Here is a 27,966-nt window from a genome sequence, read left to right as displayed (position 1 = left end):
TGGTGGCAAACCTTTTGCACTTTCACATACTTAGTTACCTTTCTTTTGCTTTCTAGTTCCTTAAGATGCTTTCCCATATCTTATTTTATTAAATCCACCTTCACATCTTTTTTAAGCAAAGGTTTCTAATTGTTAATGTTAAGTTTCCAATGTTGATGGAGTTTAGTGCTGTACCAATTCACCTCCTTTGTCACTACGAGAATGGTGTGCTGTGGAATACAAACAGGCTTTTCTAAGACACACTCCCTCCGACCATGTTTGTTCACAAGGCAGAACATCATGGGTGGCACACCTGTGATAGTGCACACCTTGTGCAATTAAGGGATTATTGCCTGCCAGACCTCCGGAACATGTGGGATCTTTCTTGCTGAAGGCAGTAAAAGACACATAACAATTCCCACAAGGGCAGGATTTTAAGCTGTAATTCTTTGTGAATGTTTAACTCCTAGACTGAAAATAAAAAGTGGCGAATGTGTTGATGCAGCAAACAAAGTGAAATGGAGAAAGAATTAGAGGCAAGTCAAGCCTACTATTTCAGATACTTCACGCATCTGCAGAACCCAAGGTTTGACTTCTTGACTCACAGGTTGAACAGTGAAATGTTAAGGGAGAAGACAGGCCACTGTCTCTCTGTAGACTGTAGCTGTACAAGAAATGCACCCAGATCTGCAATCCTTCTGGTTCATGTGACAAGTGTTAGGGCTCTGTATTAATTCATCTTTTGTTAGGCACTTAATATCGGAGACCAGTCTCTAAGTGTGGGACCGAAATTCGGACCTGAGTTGCTCTGTGTTGTCTTGCATCCAAGACAAATGTGTTGCCCCTGAGCTATCCTCTTTTATGATCGTAGAACGCTTTAAAAAAGCATAACTTTTTTTAAAAAAAACACTCTAAGAGGAGTTGCCATCACTGTTCATTTATCTAGGCTTCTAGATGCTTAACAGATTGCACAAATATACGATTATGCACAGTGAGAGACTGCAGCAACATTCTGTAACCTCAGTGTTTGGATTTTATGAATGGGAGAACGCGTTAAATCCCAGTCAAACCTATGTAAAAAAAAGGGGGTACAAACCGACTGGAATGGTTCAAAACACTTGGCGTTGAAGCCGAAAATTATTCAGATGATTTGAACCCCGAATACTGCAGCACAAAGAGATGGATGTGTACGTGTTGGAATGACCTATCTGGAAATGTTGGAAGCTTTTTCTCTTCACTTCATTTTCATTTCATTTCTCACATTTTTGGGGTTTAATTTAGTGTTTAATGTATTCTAGTGTTGGATCTTTTTTCAGAGTCAAATCCATTCAACCTAATTTAAACCAATCAGTGCCTCAGGTTCATAAAGGTTTGAATCTGCTTGAACCAGGATCAGAAAATGCCAATCGTGTTAAGGGTCAATTCGAATCTAATAATGAACTAACTCGGAAGGTTTATAAATAATTCAAAATGGTTCAAGCCATGAATGATTTGAATTCAGATTTTCAACACTAACGTTATAGAAAGTCATAATTCTATTAAGGACATGTAGGCAAAGGATTATGCTTCACTCTCAACTTCACTTCTCGAGCAACAAATATTAAACAATAATATATACAGTCGCAAAGCATAAAAACTACAACTCCCATTTAGTTTGAGTTTTTGGTAGTTGCTATATTATTGATCTTTCTCAAAAACATGTGATCCTCATGACCTATCAGACTCCCAATCTTGCGCAGAGGTAGCACGTACACCTTCCTCCGCGTTGGGTCTTGGCACCTGGCTCGGTAAAACACACAGGCCACCGCAACCCGCCGGGGAAAGAAAGTTAGGATCCGTTGGATTGGATAGGTACGCGGAATTAGGGTAACCGGGTAAAGGGTAACGAAAGGGTAATGGATAGGGAAAGGGTTTGAGGAAAGGTCCGCCTTGATGTGCCCCGCTGGAGCTCCTGAGATCGATGGTACTCCGCCCATGCACACTTCCACACACTCATGCAAGCTATGGCTCCAAATTACTGTGACATAAATGCAAGACCCTCTAATGGCATTAGCACATTACACCATATGCAAAAGCGTTCTTGTCACGCTCTTGTTTCAAACATTAGCTTGGTTGTTCTTATCACAACCAACCCACAAGGTTAGCACCAACATTACTACCAAACGCAATATTGGAATAATCAAATGAGCACTTAGCTTCGTTAGATGCTGCCGAGTTGCGTGGTAGGTGACTGCAACAGTTCTTGCGTAACGCTACGGCGGCAAATCGAGTTCTTGCTGCTAATACAGCGGGGCGCCGCTACAAAGGACCGAAAAACAAGTATGAGCTCAGGCCACGGACAGCATTCCTTCACACAGCACACAAACACTGGCAATCTGCCCTAAGTATCTGCAAGGGCCGTGATGCTTCACACGGCACACAGAATTAGTTACACCAGATTTATAAGCCGGCCACTTGGCTTTGTCTGAATAGCAAATGTCACCGGGACTTCTCCCAGTCCGGCGCACACGTTTAGCATCGAAGGTTGTGGAGACTTCTCCCACAACGTTGCATGCACTGGCAGTCTAGCTATTGTTAAAGAGGTAGTTTTCTCTTGTCTATTCGCTTGCTCGTAACAGAGTATGAAGAGAAATGCACTTATCTTTGTTAGGCAGAAACCTGTGCAGTTCCCTCTGGGATCACTGCAAAAGATTTAAGACTACAGGTGTTTGGCAGTAAACCCACTTGGTAGCAGTCTGTACCACACAGATTCACTTGGTAGCTGTGGCTGAGCAGTCAGACTTCCCTCAAGAAGAGTTAGGCAGTATACAGAGCATACATGATAGGTACAGAGGCACAGTAGCACAAGCAAACAGTGACCAGAGCTTGTGTAAAAGTATATACTTATTTATTTAAAAGACACACTTGTAAATTACACTAGCACAGAAAAAGGTAAGTAAATTCAAAACACAGTCCTAATTACTATATGTACATCCCTAGTTATTTGTTGGACAAGTCTTAGTTAACACCGCTTATTTCCAGACAGAGGTGAGCGCTTAACGTTAGATGGCACTCCAACAAGTTGTTTAAAAAGGGAGGGAAAAGGCAGAATTAAGAAAGCAATACAGCAAAACACTTTTCAGAGAACCACAGTAAGTATTAGAGAAGGCAGTCTATTGATGAGCAAGGAAGTTCAGTGCCAGGCCCACTTTAGGGAGAGCCAGGCCAAATATGCCCAAGATCACACAATGTCACAAAGTCTCAAAAGTCTTTGCAGGTGAGTAGAAAAGTTCTGTTAAGCTTAGAAAAGTTTAGTTAGGGTGTCCCAGGCTAACCCAGGTTCGAGAGCCGAGGGCTAAATCTACCTCGTACAATCGGTGGCAAGGGAAGCCGGGCGGAACACAGTACCTTCAAAATGGAAAGGATCCTCCAGCAGTGGCAGTGGTTCCTGGTAGTGGGTGCAAGTCGCGGCATCGTCCAGAGGAAGAGAAGATCTCGACGTGGAGGAAGGCTGAAGGTCGTTGCACTACCAGGGAAGAAACCAGCCGTGGAGTTTTCCGGTTAAAAGGATGTTACCCCTCTTTCGCGGTAGAAGTAAAAAGTGGTATTCCGGTTGCCGGGGTGCTTGGCACAGGCAAGGCAGCCACGAGATGCTCAGGGAGGCGAAAAGAAGGCAAAAACTGGTTATCCCCACCAGTCAAGGGAAGAAGACTCTCCGGACTGGAGATCTCCTCTGTCGTTGGGAAGTGGTGAGACGGTTCCGCAGGGCTCCACCGGTGGTGTCGTCGTGGCAGGTCGGCTCAGCTTCTCCCTTTTCGGCTTCTTAGGTCCTGTGACGACTTCTGAAGTTCCAGTCCCCAAAGCCCTGCTTTTATGCAGCAAACCCCCATTCACCAGTCCTAGCTGTCACTCAAAACATGCTAAGTGGTGAGCCGGGGGGCTCACCACTGGGCCAATCACACAAGAGTGCGACTTGAGTTTCCAAGGCAACTCATTCCAGGGTGCCTAAATCCCCCTCCCACACATCCTGTAGACCGAGACACAGTGGCACCACTTTGGAGGGCTTCTGTGCAGAAGCCCGCCAAAACTGGAACAAAGGCTCGACTCGGGTTCAGGGTTACTTAAGTGAACCCAGACGCCATTTTGGCGGCGAGTTCTGGCAAAAAATCCCAACCGGTGAATTAATATTAAATAAATAAACCGGCGGTATCTTTAACATTGCACCAAAAAGTGGTGCATTAAAATCAATGGGAAATCCCATTGGGAAATATTCCGGTGGAATATTTCCGTGGTATCCACTGCCACCAGCCAGAAACTCGGCGAGGGAGGACGGGACAGTACCCCCTCGACAAACAGACCCAGGGGCAATCTAATTGCCCCTACCAGTACTTCCACAGTATGATGGTTTGTACTGGTTCTGTTCACAATTTAAGACTAGTAAAGTCAATGGTGACTTTACATGCCCAGGGAGACAGTAGTCAGTCCCAGGGTATGGAGTCTATGTTTGGGGGTCACTATGACACCCCTGTGTTACTGCACTGAGGGTGCTGTGTAACACACATACAAAAACCAATGATAGCCTATGGGGAAAAATACCCCAAAGCCCATAAGCACATTACAAGTCACAGGAATACACTCAAATCATGTCCAAGAGTGAGGGTAAAAGAGTCTCACTCTTGGCAGGAGAAGAAAATAAACCCCAAAAATCCAGCAAAGCTGCTGGGGGACTCACTAGGTTAGGAAATTCAGCCTAAACAGAGAATTCTCCCTAACAATCTTGCGAGAGGCGCGGGCCTGCAGTATTCTCAGGCGGGGGGTGGCCCCGCATGTCGCAGCCTGCAGGAGCCCTCAGCCGATGCGTCTTCTCCGGTCAATGTCCTTTAGCGCAAGCGGGGATCCGTGCGCGCACCCCGCACATGCGCAGACTGTCGGGCGTTGTCACGTGTAATTCTTCTGCTCGCAAGCGTGCGAGTGTGCTGGGATTTGTAGTTCTTGCTAGCAGATAGCGTGTTCTGCTATATTCAGCCTGTTTCCTGGAATATGGACATAACAGTGTCCTATAATACAATAGTTTACACCTGCACTGGCCCTTACAGGACCCAAACCCCACACTGGTTACAGCTGTGGCATTGGTGGCTCTGACAGTACTCCCCCTCCCAACAGGTCCAGCTTTCGCTGGGTTGTTCCTATGAAACATGCGCACTAGTCGGGGTGTATGAACATTGAATGCTGGTTCCCATGAGCCTTCTTCAGGCCCATAACCCAACCAATCCACCAGGTAATACAACTGTCCTAGACGAAAGCGTGAATCTAGAATCGCTTTCACCTCGAACTCAGGCACCCCATTCACAGTTATCGGGGGAGGCCTTTTGGAGTGAATGGACGCTGGGGTGGGTTTGAGCAGTGCCACATGGAATACAGGGTGGATTTTCATTTGTGTTGGTAAAGTGAGACGGACTGCTACCGGATTGATAATTTTTTCCACAGGGAATGGGCCTAAAAACCTGGGTTGGAACTTGCGTGGGCCTATCAGATGCAGGTTTTGCGTGTTCAACCATACTTTGTCCCCGACTCTATATGTAGGAGCGGGTTCCCTATGTGCATCCGCGTATTTCTTATAGGATGCCTTAGCAGTGTTCAAATTGGTCATGATACCACGCCAGACGCTCTCCAGATGTGTTTTAAATTGGGTCATGGCAGGTACTTCAATATTGGCTGAATGTGGCACCGGCTGGAATCGTGGATGATAGCCATAAATTCCATATAAAGGGGACACCTTAGTGGAGGCATGTATGGTGTTATTATATGCTAACTCCGCCAACCAGATGACATCCGCCCACGTGGATTCATTGTCATACATCATGCAGCGCATGTACTGCTCTAAGGTTTGATTCTCCCTTTCCGTTTGCCCGTCTGTTTCGGGGTGATAACTGGTGGATAGTTTCAATCGCATACCCATATTGGCACGAAAGGCTTGCCAGAAGCGTGAAGTGAACTGCGCTCCTCGATCCGAAATAACATGTAGTTGTATGCTGTGTAAACAAACAATATTTTGAAGGAAAAGGTGAACCAAAGCTTGGGCCGTAGGGATCCCTTTACAGGGAATGAAATGTGCCAATTTAGTTAAAGAATCCACTACCACCAGTACGGTGGTGTAACCTTGACTTAATGGTAGATCCACTATAAAATCTAAAGATATAGTGTGCCAGGGTACCGGTGGAGTGGGTAAGAGACGTAACTGTCCAGCTGGTTTTCGATGGGCTGCTTTGTTCCTTAAACAACATTCACACGTACGTAAATACTGTTGAACATCCTGCTTTAGACTGGGCCACCAAAAATGTTGTGTTAATAATTCGCAAGTTTTGGCATTTCCGGGATGTCCCACGAAAGGAGAATCGTGACACCACTTGATGGCTTGTTGACGGATGGCAAGCGTAGGTAGGTATAAAGCTGTTCCAAAAAAGGGTAGCCCATCCTTTACGGTTTTCTTCTTGCTTGGTTCGTTCCACTGAGCCAATTCCTGTGCAGTCAATGCCTTCCTGATTTCTGTAAGCATGTTGTCCACTACTACAGTTCCAATGATGCGAGTTGGTGATACTATAGGTTTTGGCTCTTCCACTTTGTTGCATTTTAAGTCTAGTTCTGGGTAGCGGGACAAAACATCTGCCTTCCTATTTTCCACTCCGGGGCGGAATGTAACTATAAAGTCGAAGTCAGCAAAATACATGGTCCAACGAAGTTGACGAGGGCTAAGCGACTTGGCGGTTTTTAGGAATTGCAGATTTCTGTGGTCGGTCAAAATCGTTATAGTATGTTGAGCCCCCCATCAGATAGTGACGCCACTCAATGAACGTCGCCTTAATGGCTAGCAACTCCCTATCTGCTATAACATAATTAGGTTCTGCAAGTAATAGGGTGCGAGAGTAGTATGCCACTGTCTGCAGTTGGCCGGTATTGTCTTGTTGGGATAAAATGGCCCCGAGCGCATAACTGGAGGCGTCTGTTTCTATGACATAGGGATGGGTTGGATCTGCATGCAGTAACACTGGAGCTGTTGTGAACGCCTTTTTTAAAGGTTTAAAGCTTGCTTCTGCAGCTGTATCCCACTGGAACACTATTCCTTTCTTCAACAGGCGAGTAATTGGTTGTACTTTTCTCGCAAACCCATCGATAAACCGGCGATAGAAGTTTGCAAATCCCAGTACCGTCTGCACATCCTTAACTGCTGCAGGTGATGGCCAGTCAACTATAGCCCGTACCTTGTTTTGGTCCATGGTCACTCCTTCTGGTGAGAGGATGAACCCCAAAAATTCCACCGTTGTTTGATGAAACACGCATTTCTCAAGTTTAGCGTATAATTTATGTTCTCTCAAACTCTGTAGTATGGCTTTTGCATGGCCTTGGTGTTCTTCTAGATTCTGGGAGTAGATGAGTATATCGTCAATGTAGACGATAGCAAAGAGATCCAGATAACCCTGCAGAACCTAATCCAGGAAATGCAGAAAGGCGGCGGGTGCGTTGCAGTGGCCAAATGGCATGACTTGATATTCGTAGAGCCCATACTTGGTTCTAAAGGCAGTCTTCCACTCGTCCCCCTCACGCACCTGCACCAAATGGTAAGGCCCTCGTAGGTCAAGTTTTGGATAAATCTTTGCATTTCTCACCTGGTCTAGTAAGGTGGGTATTAAGGGCAGTGGGTACCGATTCTTAATGGTTATTTTATTTATCGCTCTATAGTCTATACAAGTTCCTAAATCCCCAGTCTTTTTCTGGACGAATAATAAGGGTTACGACACTGGGGACTTTGAATGTCGTATAAAACCATTAGCTAGATTTGTCTCTATGTAATGCCGTAAGTGTCCATTTTCAGATTCAGTTAAAGCATAGATTCAACTACACAGTAACGCTGCTCCAGGTTCTAAATCTAACCTGCAGTCAAATGTTCGGTGAGGTGGCAAGGTTTCTGCTGCAGCCTTACTGAAAACATGCCTATAGGCTTGGTAGACAGCTAGTAGGGTTTCCGTACTCCCGATCACATGTCTTTGCCTTGGCACAGGTTGTACTTCTGGAATTTCCGCTGAACTTCAACGGCAATGTTCTGAACAGTAATTGGATGCAAAACGTAAGGAGCCCCGAGTCCAGTTTACTTCCGGATTATGGGTTCTTAACCAGGGTAATCCTAAAATCATTCCAAACTGGGGTGCCGCAATTACATTGAATCTTATGTCCTCATGATGTTCGGAGGTGCATTCCAAATGTACCCACCTGGTTTGTTTGGTCATAACACCTGACGTGAGTGGCGACCCTTCCACATATTTTACTTCCTCTTGGCACTCCTTGCCGCAATGAGCTATCCGTAATTGCGATGCTAAATCTTGATCAATGAAATTTCCTGTAGCTCCGGGTGTCTACCATTAATGTTACTGGTACTTGCTGGTTAGCCCAACTAATAAGACCTGAGATTGTCACATGAGCTACCTGCACATGATGGGTGTTTGCCAAAAGTCTCAGGGTATTTTCTAGTTGGCTCGCCCGGGCCACCCTCACTGGCGAGCTCTCTCATTTCCCAGCAATTCCTTCTTGAGTTTGTTTGGACATTCTTTAACGAAGTGTCCCCCCTTACCGCAATACAGGCAAAGTTGTTCTCTACGCCTTTTGTCTTTTTCATCTTTAGTTAGTGGTCCCCGTACTGTTCCTATTTGCATAGGTTCTTCGGCTGGTTTTTCAGGTTTTGTTGACTTGGGTTGTTGATCTAACCTAGCTACGGGTCTTGAATCCCATTTCCTCTTGTCCTGCCTTCTTTCGCTTTGCCTTTGGTCCAATCGTAATGCAAGATCTATCATGGAGGAGCAGTTTTCAGGCGGTGGATCCACTTGCACTATGAGATCTTTAATCTCATCACGTAGCCCTTGGTAGAATAAGGCTAAACGTTTTTCTTCCGGCCAATCTGTTTCCACAGCTAATAGATTAAACGTGGTTACATAATTAACCAAATCCTTTCCCCCCTGACTTAGAGAGAGAAGCTATCTATCCTTAATTAAGGTTGCTGCCTTACGGTTAAAGATCTTTCCAAACTCCTCAAGAAAGGTGTCCCAACTATACAGTATGGCATCATCCTTAGTCACCAGTGGAGTGGCCCAAGACGCTGCATCCCCTCCCAAATATGATATAACAAACGCGGTCCGGGATTGGGCCCTGCGGAAGATGTTGGGCTTGGTGATGAAGTGCAATTGACACTGCATGATAAACTGGTTATAACGTTGTGGGTCCCATGATACCTTTCTGGGGCTGATAAGGGCAAAGGAGGTTCCGTAGACACGTGTACTTGAACTGGGGTGGGCGGAACATGATCCCTGGGCAAGGGGGTAGCCTGGGCGGTGCTCGGCAGGGTAAGTGTATGGCGGGTAGCCTGTAATTCCCCTTTTAAATCTTGCAATGCCGCCAGGACCTCCTCCATGGTGTCGTGCTACCCAGGCACTTGATTATCCTTGGGCTTGCATTACTATCAGACTCCCAATCTTGCGCAGAGGTAGCATGTACACCTACCTCGCTGTTGGGTCTTGGCACCTGGCTCGGTAAACAACACAGGCCACCGAAACCCGCCGGGGAAAGAGGGTTAGGATCCATTGGATCGGATAGGTAGCGGCAATTAGGGTAAAGGGTAAGAAAAGGGTAATGGATAGGGAAAGGGTTTGAGGAAAGGTCCGCCTTGATGTGCCCCGCTGGGGCTCCTGAGATCGAAGGTACTCCGCCCATGAACACTTCCACACACTCATGCAAGATATGGCTCCAAATTACTGTGACATAAATGCAAGACCCTCTAATGGCATTAGCACATTACACCATATGCAAAAGCGTCCTTGTCACGCACTTGTTTCAAACATTAGCTTTGTTGTTCTTATCACAACCAACCCACAAGGTTAGCACCAACATTACGACCAAACGCAATATTGGAATAATCGAATGAGCACTTAGCTTTGTTAGATGCTGCCGAGTTGCGTGCTAGGCGACTGCCACAGTTCTTGCCGTAACACGACGGCGGCAAATTGAGTTCTTGCTGCTAATACAGCGGGGCGCCGCTACAAAGGAACCAAAAACAAGTATGAGCTCAGACCACAGACAGCGTTCCTTCACACAGCACACAAACACTGGCAATCTGCCCTAAGTATCTGCAAGGGCCGTGTTGCTTCACACAGCACACGGAATTAGTTACACCAGATTTATAAGCCGGCCACTTGGCCTGGTCTGAATAGCAAATGTCACCGGGACTTTTCCCAGTCCGGCGCACATGTTTAGCGTCGAAAGTTGTGGAGACTTCTCCCACAACGTTGCATGCATTGGCAGTCTAGCTATTGTTAAACAGGTAGTTTTCTCTTGTCTATTCGCTTGCTCGTAAACGAGTATGAAGAGAAATGCACTTATCTTGTGAGAGGCGCAGGGCCTGCAGTATTCTCAGGCGGGGGGTGGCCCCGCGGATCGCAACCTGCAGGAGCCCTCAGCCGATGTGTCCACTCCGATCCCTGTCCTTTAGCGCAAGCGCGGATCCGTGCGTGCCCCGCGTACATGCGCAGACCATCGGGCGTGTAGTTCTTCTGCTCGCGAGTGCGCGAAAGTGTTGGGATTTGTAGTTCTTGCTGCCAGATGGCGTTTTCTGCTATCTTCAGCCTGTTTCCTGCAATATGGACATAACAGTGTCCTATAATACAATAGTTTAGAATAGTTTACGCCTGCACTGGCCCTTACAGGACCCAAACCCCGCACTGGTTACAGCTGTGGCAGTGGTGGCTCTGACATGACCAATCACCACATCACTAGTCCCATAAACACTGAAACCATCTTGTTCTTATCATCTTTCTTTCGCTGATCCTTCCTTGAACTTTTGCGTCCAAACAGATAAATACGAAGTGAAAAATATAAGTCCAGCCAACTCTTCAGGTCCCTGTCGGCTTATTATTTGCGTTGGAACCCACAACATAAAATCACATCTCAGGAATCTGGTCTATTGGAGTGGGTAATCGTGACACAGCATCAACTACATAACAATACAGTAACATAAACATCATAAGTAATAAACAGAATATTTATAATCACGATTGTTAGCGTTGGATAATCTTTTTCGTCTTTGTCTTTAATAGAATTATGATTTTCTATAACGTTAGTGTTGACAATCGGAATTCTACTTCAAAAATTGGAGGCTCGCTTGTTCAAAGCTTACGTACCACTAACGTTGGCATCTTTTCAATCGGTTTGAAATAAAATGTTGTAAATGTCGACTCATTCCACCAATCTGCTGCTTTCATAATATTCGCCAAATCAGCTCCTAAATTACATGCCTTAGAGGCCATCCCCCCCTCTCACTGAGTGTGCGCCATAGCTTTCTACATTGATGCTCGCTTGTTGCATCACCGATCTCGCCGGGTTGCCTGGGTTACCGACCCAAAGGGTCTCTGTAATGCTATGAGTAATTGCAACACTCCTGCGTGCTGCAGGTCTCTTGTCATGTTTTCGTATGCAGTTAAGCATCGAACTGGACATAGCTTAGGTTGATTCAGGAATGAGTCATAAAATACTGTCCTCAAACGCGTCTTTTTTCTGTTTGTGATATAGAATGTCACTCCCATTCGGGATAGCGATTTTCTGGTAACTTCTAACACTTTCACATCAAATACTTTGGCTGACAGTGCCTTTCTGGATAAATCCATGTTGTCAGGCCATGTTGAAAATAACCTCAATATATTGACATCCCACATCTGAGAATACCTCGCCGTAGGTGGCTTGAGCATTTTGATTTCATTCAGCAATCTGCATATTAAAGGATGTTCTCCAACAGCTTGCCCCTCGACATGCGGGTGACACACAAATTTCTGAGTGTGCTGTATTAATGGTCCTTGTAAGCTTTCCCTTGTGCCCCCATTAGTGCTAGGAAATTTGTTATATGTACCACATCTGTTTCAGAGGAACGTACTTTCCTCTCTATACACCAGATGCTGATCGATGTGCTTTCCTTGTCCCTGGAGCACAGGACTCTTTAATAATGCGCTCAGCCTCACCCGATAATCCCAACCTAGCCCAGGATCTCCTGAAATCAACCATACTTCAGGTTGAGGCTGCCTGCTCATACCAACGGGTGGCTGCCCACTGTGGGATTTCGTTTGATGAATTTGTCCATCGGGAGAGCTTTCGGGTTGTTGTAAGTCATGTCCAAAAGATTGGGGAACAAAGCCTGTTCCTTCTAATCTGGAGTGATGAGAATCAGAGGGACCTTCTGTCTCCTCACCTGGGCCAAAGTCATCGCTATCATTGAAAATGGTGGGAATTCATACTCTCTGTCCATGGCCCCAGGATTGGAGAAACACAACCGTTGCTTACGATTCTGGATCTGGTCTCCAACTGAAGAAGCAATGTAACTGTTGGTTCAACCTCGAGCAAACACATCCGTCCGGCACAGGCCCCATCATGCCACAAGTTCTTGCAATACTTTCACGTCAAGCTTCCAATCGCAAACATCCCTGAAGAACCTGGAGTTCCAGTTGGCCACTTCATTCTGCTGACCACGCAGATATCCTGCTGTCACTGACACTTTCTTCTGTAGGCATAAATGTTAATGTTAATGTTAAAGGACATTTGTACCGCACACTATCACCACCGGAGTGGACTCCTGGTGCTCTGGCGGCTCTGAAAGAGGAGGGGAGGTTGAGTTAGTGGGAGGAAGCAGGAAAAGTGCAAGAGAGCAGTGATGTGCTGTTGGCGGCCTCAGCCCGGTGGGTCCGTTGGCTGGGCCTGGGGTGTTTGCAGCCGGCAGTCGTCGTGTACTGTTGTGCAAGACTATGTGTTTTTGTTTTGTTGTTGCAATGTAGTAAAGTTTGTGCCGTTTGTTGTGCTGTAGGTTTTGGTTGTGTTTGGTTTGGAGTTTGAGAGGTGTATGCAGAAAGGAAGATTGTTAGTAGGGTTGGTTAGTTTGCGTCTCTATCCTGAATTGAGGCGCTCAGCTTGCGTAGTCTCCCCTGATGCGGCTCTGTCCTGATCTGGGTCCAATTGGTAGGCAGGGTTCCTTACTCCTCTGGCCCGCACCTCTAACATGCTCTCTCATAGCTCCCCTTATCCTCCCTTCCTACTCCTGTGGCCAGTGCACCTGCCTATGTCAGCCTCTCAGGTAGTGTGGTGACAGCCAATATCTGACAATTCCACGCTACTGTGGTACCTGTCGATAACTAAGGGGGCGGGCGAAAGTGTTGGTGGGATTGTCTGGGATAGTTCACTCAGTCTCTATGCGTGCCGCTTGTGTTCCAATCTATCTGGAGTCACCCGTTAAGGTGTTGTGGGAGCTACTCTCTCGGGTCGGGGATGTCCGTGTCCTTTCCGGCTTAGTCATCCTTTTTCCGGTTTTGGGTTCCAGATTTAGTCTACGGTGTTGAAGAGCCAGGTTTTTAGTGATTTCCTGAATTTTAGGTGATCTTCAGTGTTTCTTATTTCTTTTGGGATGTTGTTCCAAGTTTTTGCGGCTAAGTGGTAGAAGGAGGTGCCTCCAAGTTTTTTCTTCAGGTATGGTTTTAGTTCCAAGCGGGTTTCGTTGCTTGATCGGAGGGGTCTTGTTGGTTTGCAGAATGTTATTTTCCTTTATAGGAATTCCACTCCTTGTCCGCTGATTGCCCTATGCGTTATGCACATTGTTTTGAAGGTGATGCGTTGTTTTACTGAGAGCCAGTGTAGTGTTTTTAGGGATGGAGTGATGTGGTCTCTTCTGGATAGTTTGAGGAGTAGTCTTGCTGCCGCATTTTGGACCTGTTACAGTTTTTTTTAGGAGGTATTCTGGTATTCCGAGGTAGAGGCTGTTTGCATAGTTGATTTTTGACATGATTAGGGCGACAATAGTGAGTGTTTTGTGCGTGAAGGAGAGGAAAGGTAGAATTCTTCTTGCCGTGTGGAGGAGAAAAAAGCATTTCTTCACTGTTGCATTTATTTGTGGTTCCAGGGTTAGAGTATTGTCCATTAGGACTCCCAAATTTTTTACTACCTTCGATGGTGTTGGTGTGTTTCCCATTTCCATAGGCCATGGGATGGTGGTTTCGTTCTCTTGGTCTTTAGATACGATCATGATTTCTGTCTTTCCTGGGTTGATTTTCAGGTTGTTGGCATCCATCCAGATGAAGACTTCTTTTAGACAGTCGATTAGGGTTGAATGATCGGCATCGGTGTCTTCGATTTTGTAGATGATCGTAGTGTCGTCCGCGTAGTTGTAACATGTAATGTATTTTTTGAAGATTCTGATGACCGGAGTCTGATAGATGTTGAAATATAGTGGGGATAGTGAGGATCCTTGGGGCACTCCACCGTCGTTAACTCGTGGAGTGGATTTGAAAGGTTTGACCCATACGGTTTCTGTCCTGTCTGCTAGGAATGATTTGGTCCAGCGTAGTGCTGTGTCAGTTATGCCTATGTCTTCTAGTCTTTTGGTCAGGGTGTCGTGGCTAACTGTGTCAAAGGCTGCGGAGAGGTCGAGCAGAATAAGGGCTGAGGTAGTGTTCGAGTTTGCGTTAGTTTTGAGGTCGTCCCAGATGGATAGTAGTGCTGTTTCCGTTCCTCTCTCTGGTGTGAAACCGATTTGAGCTGGGTCCAGGAGGTGGTGTTTTTATATGTGTTCTTGGGTTAGTTTATATACGTAGGTTTCTAGAAGTTTTGCTGGGTAGGGGATGTTAGAGATCGGCCTGTAGTTGGAAAAGTCATCTACATCACCACTTGTGTTTTTCAAGAGTGGCTTGATGTATGCTGATTTGAAGATCTTTGGTACAGTCCCTGTTGATAGTGATAGATTTAGAAGGTTTCTGTAGTGTTCTGCTAGCGATCCTAGCGCGAGGATCGATTTGTAGATGTCTGGGAGACATGGGTGATCCCGCTTTCTTGCTTTGTTTTACCATAATTGCGAATGCCTCTGCTGATATATCAGGAAAGCTTTGCAGTTTGTGCTGTGGTTCCGTGTTAGGTTCGTTGGGTTGTATGTTGTGGTTGGTTGGTCGCTTTTATATGGTTTGACTGATGTGATTGATTTTCTTTTTGAAGTGGACCGCCAGGTCGTTGCATAGTTTTTCTGAGGGGTTTGGGGTGTTATCGCTGCCTGGGGGGTTTCTCATTTCTTCGATGATGCTAAACATTTCTTTTTGAGTGTTGGTGGCATTGTTGATTTTGTCATCATAATGTCTTCTCTTTGCCTTTTGAATTTCCTTTTTGTATGCACGGATTTGTTTCTGGTACAGTTTATTTTTGGGTTGTATTCTTTCCTCCATTCTAATTCCGTCTTTTTGTTTTCCTTTTTCATGTCGTTTAATAGTGGGGTGAACCATTTTGCCGTTGATCTTTTTTTTGATGGGGTGAACGTTTTTTCTGGGGCGATCTTGTCTATTGTATCCGTGATCCATTTGTGGAGAATCTCTGCTTTCCCGTCTAGGTCCGCAAGTTCCAGTTCTGTAGTTGAGGGTTTTTTTAATTCCAGTTGTTCGAATAGATTGCTTTCTTTGACGTGTTTCCAGTTTCTTTTTGTGGTGGTTGTGAGTTTCAGATGTTGAATGTAGGCTTGGGTAGGCATAGGCAGAGTGATCACGAATGGGATGATGAGATGGTCGCTCCACAGTATTTGTATAGGAGGTGCCGTGGTGATGTGTTTTTCTTTGGCGAAAATTGCGTCTAGGGTGTGTCCTGCTGAGTGCTTTGCTCCTTTGACTAGTTGTCGTAGTTTCATGGTGCTGAGTTGTTCAATTAGTGAGTTTTGGGAGTTGGCGTGGCTGTCTTCAAACCAGATGTTGAAGTCCCCCAGGATGATTAGGTGTTCGTGGTTGATGGCTAAGTTGGTTATGGCTTCTATGAAGTTATCGACGAATGTTGCATCATATGTTGGCGGTCTGTATACCAGGATGAATGTGATGTTGGTTTACGGGCTCACTGTTAGGTGTATGACCATGGTTTCACAGTTGAGGATGTTGAGTGGTTCGTCAGTTTTTATTTTCAGGTGTTCTTTGAATGCTAAAGCGATGCTTCCTCCTTTTTTGTTTTTTCTGTTTATTTGTAGGCATTTTAAGTCGGTCGGAAGGCAGCTTTGGAGTGTGATTTTGTAATTGTCATCCAGCCATGTTTCTGTGATGAACAGGATGTCCATGCTGTTGTCGTTGAGTAGGTCGAAGATCTCTGTTGAGTGTTTTGACATGGATCTTGAGTTTATTAGATTGCAGTGAAGTTTGGAGGTGTTGTTTGGTTTGGGCTTTGTCGCGGTCTTCTTCTGCTCGGTGTTGAGGTTTCCTTCCTGGTCGGTAACTTGTTGGGCTGTGGGATTCAGGGTGTCAGCGTCTTCGAAGAGTTCTTCTAGGTTTTGTCTTGGGTTCTTTGTGTTTTCATCGGGTTCGTCTTTCGGGAGTTGTGGTTGTTGATTGGAAGTTTTTCTTGCTTTGGTGATGTAGGGGGTTATTGCGTCAGTCGTCTGTTTGTTGTTTGTGTTGGTCATCCTTCTTCTCCTTGCTTGTGTTAGATTGTTTGATGTTGCTGCTTCTAGAGTTGGATTGGGTTGCCGTGGTGGCCGGTTGTCTTTGAGGTATGGAGTTAGGTAGAGGGATTTTTCTCTTCGCTCAGAGTTGCTTTGGTTTGTGTTCTTATCTGTGAGGGTCCAGTCTATGGTTGTTGTTCTAAGTTGCTGTTCTGAAGTGTTTGTTCTTTTATCTCTTCGTCTTTTCCTTGGGATGGGTCATTTGCGCGGCATTGTGAGATTGAGTGTTGTTTAGCCTTCGTTTGGTGACATCAAGTTGGTCCTGCTTTGGTCTGGTTCTCTTGTGGTCTTGTGGTGTAGTGGCGGGTGAGGGGTGTCTGCTACGAGTTTGGGCTCTGCCTGTAGGTGGTATTCCGGCTGGAGTTGGGGACTCGTTCAGTAGCTGTCCTAGGTGGGTAAAGGAGGTGGTAAGGGTTATAAAGTTGGCTGTTATCGGTGGCTCTCTTTACTGTCCGTCTCCCTGAGCGTGGTACATTGTGGTGAGCAGGCTGTGTGGGTTGGGTAGGGTGCCTGCTGGTTGGGGGGTGGCTTAGAAGGGCGCAGCTTGGACTTTCACCTTGTGGTGCGAGAGGTCCTAGCCAAAAGTCCTTTGCCACCTCTGCCAGCATTTTGGATCTCGTACTGTCCAGTCTGTTAATGTATCTGCCAACAGGCGCATTGTCCATCCTGAGGGGCACACAACATTGCGCACTGTTCTGGTTCCAACATCTCACTATGAACAACCCCACTAGCAATTGTATGTGCAACTCCAATTGTTGCTGTGACCATCTGCCTCCTGTCGTCAGTTCTCTGCACCCGGCACTCCTGCCCTATCTGCTGGCATTGCACTCTATTACTAGGTCCAGGGATGAGCCAACTATTGCTCTCTCATTCCAGGCATCCATAAGTTGTAGCCACCACTCGAGTTCCACTCTCGCTTCTTGCAATATCAGAACTGTTTGCTCATAGGATATACCCCTTCTTAGATGCTGAATCTTCATTCTCTGCAGGGTCCTGTAATTTAGTGGTCCTGGGAATATAGCTAAATTGATGATGCCAAGCGCCCCACCAGTCTGGCTATCTCCTGCAAGGACATCACCTCTTTGTCAGTGTGTTCCTGATCTCTTTTTGATGCTGTTCACTTTGCTCAAAGGCAATCTTAATGCTCCCTGTTTCATGTCTACCACATAACCCAGGAACTCCATGGTCTGCTCTGGTTGTGGCTGGGATTTCTCCCAATTCTTTAAAATCCCTACATGTTGTAGCAGTTCTAATGTGACTTTCACTTGATCTCTGATCAAATTCTTCTCCTGGCACATTATGCATATGTCATCCAGATATATGACCAATCGGATACCTTGCTCTATCAGGTTGTTCACCACCGGTTTCATCAATTTGGTAAAGCACCACGGCGCCGATGTCAGCCCAAATGGTAGGCATGTGAACTCCCATGTCTGTTCCCTCCGGCGGAACCTCAGATATCTCTGGTGTTCTACTGCAATGGGAACCGTTATGTAGGCATCCCTGATCTCTATCCGGGCCAACCAGTCCCCTTGTTGTAAGATGTCTCTAAGGAGGTGGATCCCCTCCATTTTGAAATGTCTTTATAAAATGAAGCCGTTCAACTCCCTTAGATTGATAACCGGCCTCAGATTTTACTATCCTTTTACCAGAAACATATTGCTTCTAAAGTTGGCTGCGGTATCTGCTACTTGAACAATGGTTGCCTTTCGCTTCTGCCCCCTTACCTCCATGTATAGCAACTGCTGGTATTCTTCTCTTTGCACCATTGTCCTTGGTAGCTTTACTTGCACTGGTAGGGTATAGAAATCTATGTGAAACCATTGGACTGTGTCTAGTACCTAAGAATCTCTGGATATGAGACTCTAATTCTCTATTCATTGAGCAAGCCTCCCGCCTATTGTGTGTATCACTTTGTTTACTATTTGCGCTTGCTGCCTTGCGCATGCTCTCACATGTGCTATGCTGTTGTCGAACTGCATGCCGCCAACTTCTTCCTCTGCCTCTTCCCCTAGAGGGGAAGAATGGGTTTCGCTTACGGCCATCCTGTTCCTTTCATTGCCACCTGTCATTGAAGGACCTGCTACATGCGTAGCGGCTGGCAGAGTGGCCCCTGCCTCTGCCAGTACAACTGAAAACATGTTTCCCAAGGACCCTCTTCAGGGATGCTTGGCCTTGTCTAAGGCAGCGTAGGTGTTGGAAAACCTCATTAGTTCCTGCATGATTGAATCTCCAAAAAGTTTGCCTTTGGCCGCAGCAGCCGTCTCTGAAGTAGCCAGCTTGCTTAGTTTCGGGTCAATCTTAACTAAGATGGATCTCCACCTCTCTCCGGTGATCGCACTTCTGCCATTCCCCAACAGGCAGGTGGCCCTCTGAGCCCACCCCATCAAAACCACAGAGTCAATGCTCTCGTTATTCTCTTTTGCATCTTCTGCCATCTGCAAGATTTTCGTAAGCGGCCCCACAATGTCCAGCATTTTATCCTGAAATGAACGCCAGGATCTATCCAGACCCTTCTTTATGTCTTTGAAGGTGGCCATCCATTAATGTATATCAGGGGTTTTAGCAATCCCATCTGGTAGATGTGCTCTAGGACACTCTGTTCTAAGCTTACTTCTAGCTTCTTTTGCTAGAGGTGTCCTGAGTTCAACAATTTATGTCTGAGTCTCCCACTCCGATGACCGTGGATAAATGAGGGAACCTGGGTAAAAGTCATCTGTGTCCTCGTCTTCATTCTCCATGGCTTTCCTTTTCTTGGGAGCTTTCCTGCGTTTTCCCTCACTGGAAAATGATATTATCTCCACCTCATCCTTGATGGATTGCTCCTGACAGTCCTCATCTTCCTACTCATCTAAGCTGCTTGAGGATATGTCCTGCCACCTGCTTTCCTTCACCCTGGACCTCACTGCTTTTCTTTTGCCACCTTTCACCTTTTGTGGTGTGCCAGTGGAGTTCTGGGCATCTCGTACCCTACAGGCATTTTTCGTTCCGCTTTTCTCCCTCCCAGGTTCACTTGCTCCCTTGAGCTCGTCCATGCCCCGAGGGAGAATTTCAGCCAGTCTTCCATGAGAGAATTGTTGGGACCCATGTCCCAGACTGGCCCATATGACCTTTTCAATGACTTGGCCCATGCTGGGATGTATTTTTTTCTGGCTAACATGAACCCTTTCTTCGTCACTAGTGCTAATCATTTTGCTCAGTGATTATTGGGAAATTTTAAACACAGGAGTCTTGGGCTTGTTCCCAATAACATATATTATAACAGTGTAATGTATATCAATGGGTCAGTGTATTGCTGAGTTCTTAGATTGCAGTTTTTACTGTGGACTGTGCGCATCACTGTTTAATGATAAATCACACATATCGGTAGCAGGGGTGATCTGCCGATAGCGCAAGCTTCTGGCAGTCTTCTTGAGGTATTATGCCTCACGCTTGCCACGTGTGACTACAGGTTCGTTTTTATAAATATATATTTGTTGTATTTCAGACTCTTAATCACTTGCTCCCGCACTGGTCGCTAACGGTCACGGACGTGTGATCCAAAAAGTGCCAGAACTACGACACCCTGCATCGTTTCAAGCACCTCCTGTGACCATTACGCCCCCTACCAGCTGACCTGTTATGTTGTGGACGCCAGGGCATGAGCCCCGTTGTGACCGCAATAACGAACCTGCTGCGCTCGCGCAGATCCTGCCTATGAGAGTGCTGCTTTCATCATAAAACAATAAACATTAAGTATTAAAACACACAAGGAATACAGTCATAGGCCCTCATTCCGAGGTTGGTGCTAGTCATGGCGCTAATAGTGCCATGAATAGCACCAATACCGGTACCGCCACCAACTTGGTGGTATGGGGACTTACCGGTCTATTCCGACCATTGCGGGACCAGTAAGTCCCCATTTGAAATGCCATTCCCCATTCCCATTTGAGCCCCCATAGGGCTCAAATGGAAGGGAGAAGGCGTCAATAACGGTACCGTAAATTGTGGTACCGTCATTAACCCCGGTATCGCTTTGCGGGTCCTGTCCTTAACGCCTGGTAAAACCAGGCCTTAAAGGAGGGACCCTCAAAGGGACCTCGGAATAGGGCGCAAAGGGATTACTGTCACCGGTGTCATTACCGTTGCCCCGTGTCCCTTTGCGCACAGGTCGTAATGACCCCCATAATAATGAAAGGTCTACTTAACTATAAGAACAAGATGATGTCAGTGTTTATGGGACAAGTGATGAGGTGATTGGTCATGAGGATCATGTGTTTTTGAGAAAGACCAACAATATATGAACTACCTCAAACTAAATGGGAGTTGTAGTTTTTATGTTTTGTTACTGTATATATTATTGTTTAATGTTTGATGCTAGAGAAGGAAAGTTGTGAGTAAAGCATAATCCGAGCTTTGAAGTAGAATCAAGATTCAAGCAGAGCATTCACAGGCTAGCAGAGTACTTGTTTGGATGCCATGGGTCACATGCTAACAGGGTGTTTCTTCTAATCATTAAGTTACATTTGCATATATAAATGCCTGAGATTGTAAGGAGAATGTCATTATCTGAGGGGTGTGATGTGATGACTTGTGGGAGGAGCACATTATGAAGAAAGTAAGTTGACAACCTGTAGTAGGTGAAGTAAAAACTTGTTCCAAACTGGCAACGACAGGAATAGAAGTTGTGACGTTATGATCATGTGGAGACATAGCTGCAGTTTAAAATATGTACATAGTTGTTTAAAATGTGTTGTTGGATACCTTGAAGTGGTAAAATGGCATAACTAACAATGGAAGAATCGTGTATTTATAATACCAATGATATCTAACTACCAAATTGCAAACATGCATATACTTAAAGCAATATTTTTCTCTGTTATTATGATTTCAGGTTGCCTTTGAATTTGGAGATAACGAGTTTGTGGTCTTTGTTAATGACAGTCCCTACATAACATTTAAGTGTCGTGCGCCATTTTCGATGCAAGACATCCACTATTTTGAAGTTTTTACAGCCGAGGTTCGCATGGCTAAAGTTGTCAAGTTGCTTTAAATTGTCATCCCTTAAAAATGATGACCGGCTGTGCAATATTCATCGAGGAAGTTGAGAGAACATGATTGCTGTGATTTTAATTTGGAAAAATGTTACATAAAAAAGATTCCCCTCCACTTTTTTCTTTTCAAAAAGCTTCATTAAAGTTTCATAAAGATAAGAGATCCAATTCAATAATGAAAAAAACCTGATCTCTTAAATGAAATAAATTTGCATCAATAAACATACAAGCTTCTGTAAAAAATAAAAAGTGCTGTGTTTTGTCCTCCAATTTACAGTGCTCTGTCGTGTGTCTGTATCTATGCATCAATGAGTACAAATAATGGTAATTATTTATTTCTTTATTTATGGTATTATTTCTCCGGTGCTGGGTGCCAGAACAGGGAGCAAGCCATTGCTGGAAGTAGGTACTGTAGTTGTAGAATGGCTGCCTATGTTCACATAACTGCTCAGTTTCAGGTGCTTTAGATGCTAAATGCTTGGTAGACGTTGCCCTCTTTTATCCTCCTGCTGAACCTGAAGTGGTCGTGCTTATGGGGCACTGCAGTGTTCTGCTACCATAGGGCTTCTAGTTAATGGTTCCACTGTAGAGCAGTTGCCCTTTTTAAAGATGAGTCACATTGTTTAGGTATTTGAACCTTTGGGAACAAGTGTCACGTGGACAAGGAACAACATCTTGAAGTTTGCCCTCTGTTCTTCTGAGAAGTAGCGTAGAGGCCTGTAGGTAGGATTTATGTGGCTTGTTCACTTAACACTTAATCGCTTCAGCTGTGTCAGTCTTTGTTGGGCGGAGTTGGTATCTGTTGTCAAAGCAGTATACTCACAACATTACCTGTGCATTCATTAGATCTGCTGATGTTGGTGCAACAGCATATGTTCATTGATGTCAAGCTTGCACTAATTGTCAAGTTGTTTATTTGTGGGATGAAGCATAGTGTTCTTGTGCGAAAGTACCATCTGGCAAGGGTGCAAAGACCTGGCTTTTTATATTTTTATTAGTACATAAAATGACGCAGATAATTACTTCTCCAAAGGTGTAATTTGCTAATCTGACCCCCTATTTGGCAACTCAATGCCAATAGCATTGTGTATGTGTGCCCTGCTTCATCAGTAGCCTGATCCACAGTACCAGCTCTGCTTGTGGGGCAGACCAGGTTTCACAGTCACAAGACGCCCTCTCGACCACTGCAGCGAAAGCAAAGTCGCTGCAGCACAGGGGCGGCATTTAAGATATGTCCCCTGTACAAAACTACAATGATCAGGAGTACGCCATGCTGGTGGCAGGGTAATCTCCAAGAATGAGCTATCCCAATTTTAGGCATAGTGTATGGTGTTACTTGCGATCATGGCCCCCACATCCCATTTGATATTGGACACGTGTCAGCCCCTGTGAGCTCACTTTGCTGTGGAAGGGAATGTGTATTCAGTCAGATGGGTCGACACTGCCACACGGCAGGACAGAAACCCAGACGACTCAGCCTCTTTTTGATTCTCTTTGTGAGGGCCAGTAGCACCCTCCCCCAGAGACTGCCGCACAACAAGCATCTGTCCTGGGCCCAGGTTTCAAAGGAGCACACCCATTCAGCAGGAGTTGCCTCACACCAGGTTGCTGCATGTATAAGGTCTTTGTTGCAAGCAGGAGGGAAGGGGTGGGAGTACGATAGGCAGGGGTGCTCTGGACACTGGAAGAAGCATTCCACCACCTTGCTGTCTCTCTTTCCCTTTACTGTCTTCTCCACGTCTTCTAGAAAAAAGCACTTTAGGTGTGACATCAATAAGGCAAAGTCACTGCAGCCAGGGGCAGTGATTGGTTCACTGAAGCAGGCTAGCTTTAGACCAATCACCTGGGGACTTGGGCTTTTAAAAGAAGGGGGTTTGCACCCCTTCAGCAAAATTCACTCAGTTCCTCAAGGATTCTTTAAGGCCGAAGAGAGGTTCTGAACGTTCTCACCTGGACTTCCTTTGGGACAGATGCACTGTCGAAAGCCCTCAGCCTTAAGTGAAGAAGGCACCGCCCAAGACAGAAGGGAGATCTGTCCCCTAATCACACCAGGGAACATCGGGAGTGATTAATGCTATGGACCAGGGCCAACCACTCTGCAACGGGTCTTCTGATCCAGAAGAACAGACCCTGAAGTGGAGTATCCTGTCCTTGAGTCCTTTACGAAGGCCTCACAGCAACCAGAGGGCTGGACCAGCCGAAGCTCCCTGTTCTAGCGCACTAAACTCGTCGCTCTGTGTTCCCTGCATCCTGAACAACAGGGAACATACTGGGGCTGGTGTCTGAGTCAGTGGCGTAACACAAGATGTGGGGGCCCCCCTTCGATCCATGCTGAGGGGGGCCTCCAACTCAGCAACAAATCAAGGGTCGCGCCACACTCTGGGCCTGCCTATATTATCACACTTGCCCAATACGTACAAACCGTGCTGCTGAACGGATATGCCGCACAATGCACTAGGAGAAAGATATACATATGTGTTTTAATATAACATACAGCACACTGAGAAAAATTGGCTAAAAAGCCAGAGTGTTTGCAATTGTTTTGTAGGGTAACACCAATCCAATAGATGCAAGTCACCAACAGAGCACAGGAACATTAAAGCTTTACTATTAAAAATGCCATGCCACAATGAAAACAAGTCCAACTGGCTGCACAAGGTAGATCAGTGTCGACATGTAATAACAATATAGTAAAGCTTGCCAGGCCACATTTAGACATATCTAGACTGGTTGCACCAAAATGTCCGTCGAAGCAATAACACTCATCAAGAATAGAACACACATTCAAGCCTGTGTCTCTGTGACCTCTAACAACACGGCCAAACTCTTTAAAATCTGAAAAGAACTGGTCAATCCTGTTGAGGTCTTTACATCTCCTGTTCCCTCCCAGACCCTCTGTATGGCTCTGTCATCTCACTTCTACGCTAAAACTCAGGACATCCTGTCCTCCATCTCCTCTTCCTCTCCCTCTCTCGGCCGCCCTTTGGCCATCTCTACCTCTCTTCCTCCTTTCTCCTCTTTCTCTCTGACAACACCTGACGAGGTTTCTAAACATGTCCTATCTATGAAAGTGTCATCCAAACAGGTGCTCTCCTGCTCCACCAGAACCATCAAGAACCATATTGACACCCTTGCTCCAGGCTTGACCGATTTCTGTAATCACTCTTTCCCCTCTCCCGTTAAGCAATCCCTTATGCACCCACTCTTCAAGAACCTTTCTGCCGATCCTGCCTGCCCGGCAAACTATCACCCAATCTCCATCACCCCTTTCCTGGACAAACTGTTGAAAAAGCTGGCCATCTCCCAGCTTACTCTCCACAGGGAATCTGTTGGTTGTCTCCATGACCATCAGTCTGGCTTCAGTGCCAGAGCCACGGAAACTGCTGTCCGGAACACCTGTGAAGTTCTGCTCTCTAACCTTGATTCCAGCATTCCTTCGGTCCTCATCCTCCTTGATCTTTCCTGTGCTTTCCACACGGTCAACCATGCCATCCTGATCAATCCTGATCAATCGACTCCATGAGAACCTGGGCATCACGGATCAGGCCCTTGAGTGGCTGACCTCCTTCCTCTTGGACTGCACCTCCCAGGTCCAACTTGGTCCCTTTCTCCGCGCTCCATCCTCTCACTCCGGTTTTTCAACCTCTAAGTGGCCCCTTTGACCCACCTGATCTCTACACTCTCCTCTAACATTCATTGTTATGCGGATGACACTCCGCTTTCCTTCATGCTCCCCTCAGACTCCTCTCATCTCTCGCTCATTCCCGACTGTCTATCCGCAATTCAGGATTGGTGTGCCTCCAACTATCTCTGCCGTAATGTCAGTAAGATGGGGATCCTTCTTATTTGGACTCCTGCCCCTGCTTTCCCTCTCTCACTCTGGCCGCACCCCTGGGGCCCTCTTCCTTCGCCTTCCTGTGAGGCAAACACTGGTGTCATCTTTGACTCCACTCTCTTTCCTCACATCTCAGATGTTGCCAAGAAGTCCCACTACCTGCTGCTCCTCCTCAAAGGGACTCTTCCCTTTCTCACTTTCCTCCAGAAGCTCACTGTCTGCAGAGCCCTGGTCCTCTCTAGGCTGGACTACTGCAACAGCCTCTTTCTCAATCTGCCTTTCTCTACTATCCAGCCCCTGCAACTAATCCAGAAAAGGACTGCAAGACGTATCCTTGGCCTCAAGCACAGGGATCGGATCTCTCCAGCCCTGAAATCTCTCCACTGGCTCCCTGTTGCTGCAAGTATCAAGTTCAAGACCCTTTGCATTGTCCACACGGCTTTCTGGGCCCGGGGCCCGCACTACATCCAACGATCTCTTCCAAAATATCTTCCTTCTCAAGCCCTTCGCTCAGCTACCTACAACACTCTAAGGGTTAGACGCTTCTCCAGGAAGAGAGTGGGGGTAGATCTCTCTCCTCTACAGGTGCCTCCCTCTGTAATAGCCTCCCTGCCCCTCTCAAGCTTTAGCAGACCACCTAAAGTTCTGGAAGCAGCTCAAAACTTTCCTCTTCTCCTCTGCTTTCTTGCTCTCCCTCCCCTGCTGGCCTACCTGACCTACCTGTCTGTTGTACCGACTGGTTGCTTGGCTACCCTCAGAGTCTCACTGAGTCGAGACTCTTTCTTGATCAGTCACCCTTGCACTGCCTCTGGTCCAACCATGCACTTAGGGGCTGTAACTGTAACCCTACAGTCCCTTGTTCTCCTTGCACTACCCAGAGCTGTGCTGCCCTGACAGCACTTACTCAGAGCATTGCTGCCCTGTTTTTCCCCTCCCCTCTCCCTTGCACTTCCCCCGTCCCTTTCCCTTTGCACTTCTCGTTATCGCACTTGCACGATCTGAATTACACAAGGCCTAGTAAGATCGTTTGTCTTGTCCTCCCTATATCTTCCATCCCTTGTCTTGTCGCGCCTAGAAACACTTGTGTGCAGGTGTGTTATAAATGACTTATATCATATCATTTGATCACAGGTGCCCAGAAAAATATACAATGCTGCAGTAAAGAAACAGCTGACTGGCAGCACCCAAATGGCAGTCTAGCCAGGTAATTCACTTAGCAGGACTGCTTTATCATAAATGCCCCATTAAAAAAAGTCATACCAAACTGAGGAATGACTAGACTGGCTGCACCAAAATGCCTCTCTAGCCACTAATACCACATATCATGCCTGCTTAGCCTGGACATGCACAGCCATTATAATTTGTCGTATAATCCTGCCCCCCCCACACATCCCCTCTCCCTCCCACCCCAACCTCCAAAATCAGCTCCTTGGCCCAGAATTACCTCCACGTCCCTCTTCCATGCCCCAGAGCTTATGGTTGAGGCTCCTTGCCTCATAGGTAAGTACTAGGATGAGGAAGAGTGGGCCTAGGAGTAATGAAGATTACAGGTAGCTAAATCAAGCATTACTTCCATGTACCTCCACCTCATCCCAGTACTTGTGTATGAGGCAGAGTGCCTTATACACAAGTACTGTCGCATACACACTGGGACGCGGAAGAATAGGGCTAGGAGTAATGAAGATTACCAAGAAGTAATCCAGGCATTAAATACAAGTATTGGTGCAACACCATTGAGTTGACTGGGATTCAACACTCCCCCCCCCCCCAAAATGTTGGGCTATGTTGACCAGACATGGCTGACCTTCACAGCAGTTGCCAGACAGAAAAGGACACAGATGTTAAATGGCACCTGGGTTTCTCTTTTAACAAGAACACACCAATTACTAACATAAAGCAATTCACTGTTAGTACCTGCATTCAAATGCCAAATTTTGTAGGCAATTGAAATCGTGATGTGGGTTTAATACTTGCATGCCAGGGGAGTGATTGGAAGGGTAGAGAGGGAACAGGAGACCACTCATTGTCACAGCTGTCCTTAAGTGGGTGCTTTAAACCTTAAAAGAAAGAGAGAACTGCTTGTAACATTAAAGCTGCACTAGAATAGTCTCATAAAAATGCATAAAGAAATTAGATGACCCAAACAAATAAGTTTGCCCCTCCCCCACCGCCCATGAAGTTGGCACCCCTCCCAACATTTGAAGGGTTAGCCCTCGAAATGTAGGTTTTGTTGCGCCCCTGAACGCTAGCACACACACCATTCACCATATACACACACGCACACCCAGCCATCCATACATTTAAGTGTGCATTCATTCACTATACTGGCACACCCAGGGACCCACCCGTACATTAAAGTGTGGACCCTTTCACCATACACTCGCACAGGCACACATCATGGGGTTGAGGGGAGCCCTAACACTTTAAAAAGAAATTGGGCCTCATTACAACTATGCCGGACTGTAAACAACGGTGCTGGTAAGCTCACCGGCACTGTTTCCGGGCCAGCATATTACAGCTCTGCAGGCAGTTGCCGTCCTGCTCGGCAGGTCAGACCTGCCGGGCAGAACGGCAGCGACCCGCATAGTTTTCACAGAAGCACTGGCACGGTT

General features: G+C 46.2%; 1 protein-coding gene across 1 annotated transcript in view; it reads left to right on the top strand.

Annotated features, from left to right (window-relative positions):
- Positions 1-21,760, top strand: part of LOC138527266 (galectin-1-like) — a 101,110-nt gene extending 79,350 nt beyond the window's left edge. The window contains exon 6 of the mRNA XM_069638361.1: positions 21,360-21,760. Coding sequence (XP_069494462.1) covers positions 21,360-21,518 — 159 coding nt within the window. The 3' untranslated portion in view covers positions 21,519-21,760. The remainder of the gene's footprint in view (positions 1-21,359) is intronic.
- The last annotated feature ends 6,206 nt before the right edge of the window (positions 21,761-27,966 follow it).

Source organism: Ambystoma mexicanum, chromosome 14 (genome assembly GCF_040938575.1).
Source record: "Ambystoma mexicanum isolate Mex_15411 chromosome 14, UKY_AmexF1_1, whole genome shotgun sequence".
NCBI lineage: Eukaryota > Metazoa > Chordata > Amphibia > Caudata > Ambystomatidae > Ambystoma > Ambystoma mexicanum.
Note: the sequence above shows the minus strand (reverse complement) of the source record. Positions and strands in the feature narration are given on the sequence as shown.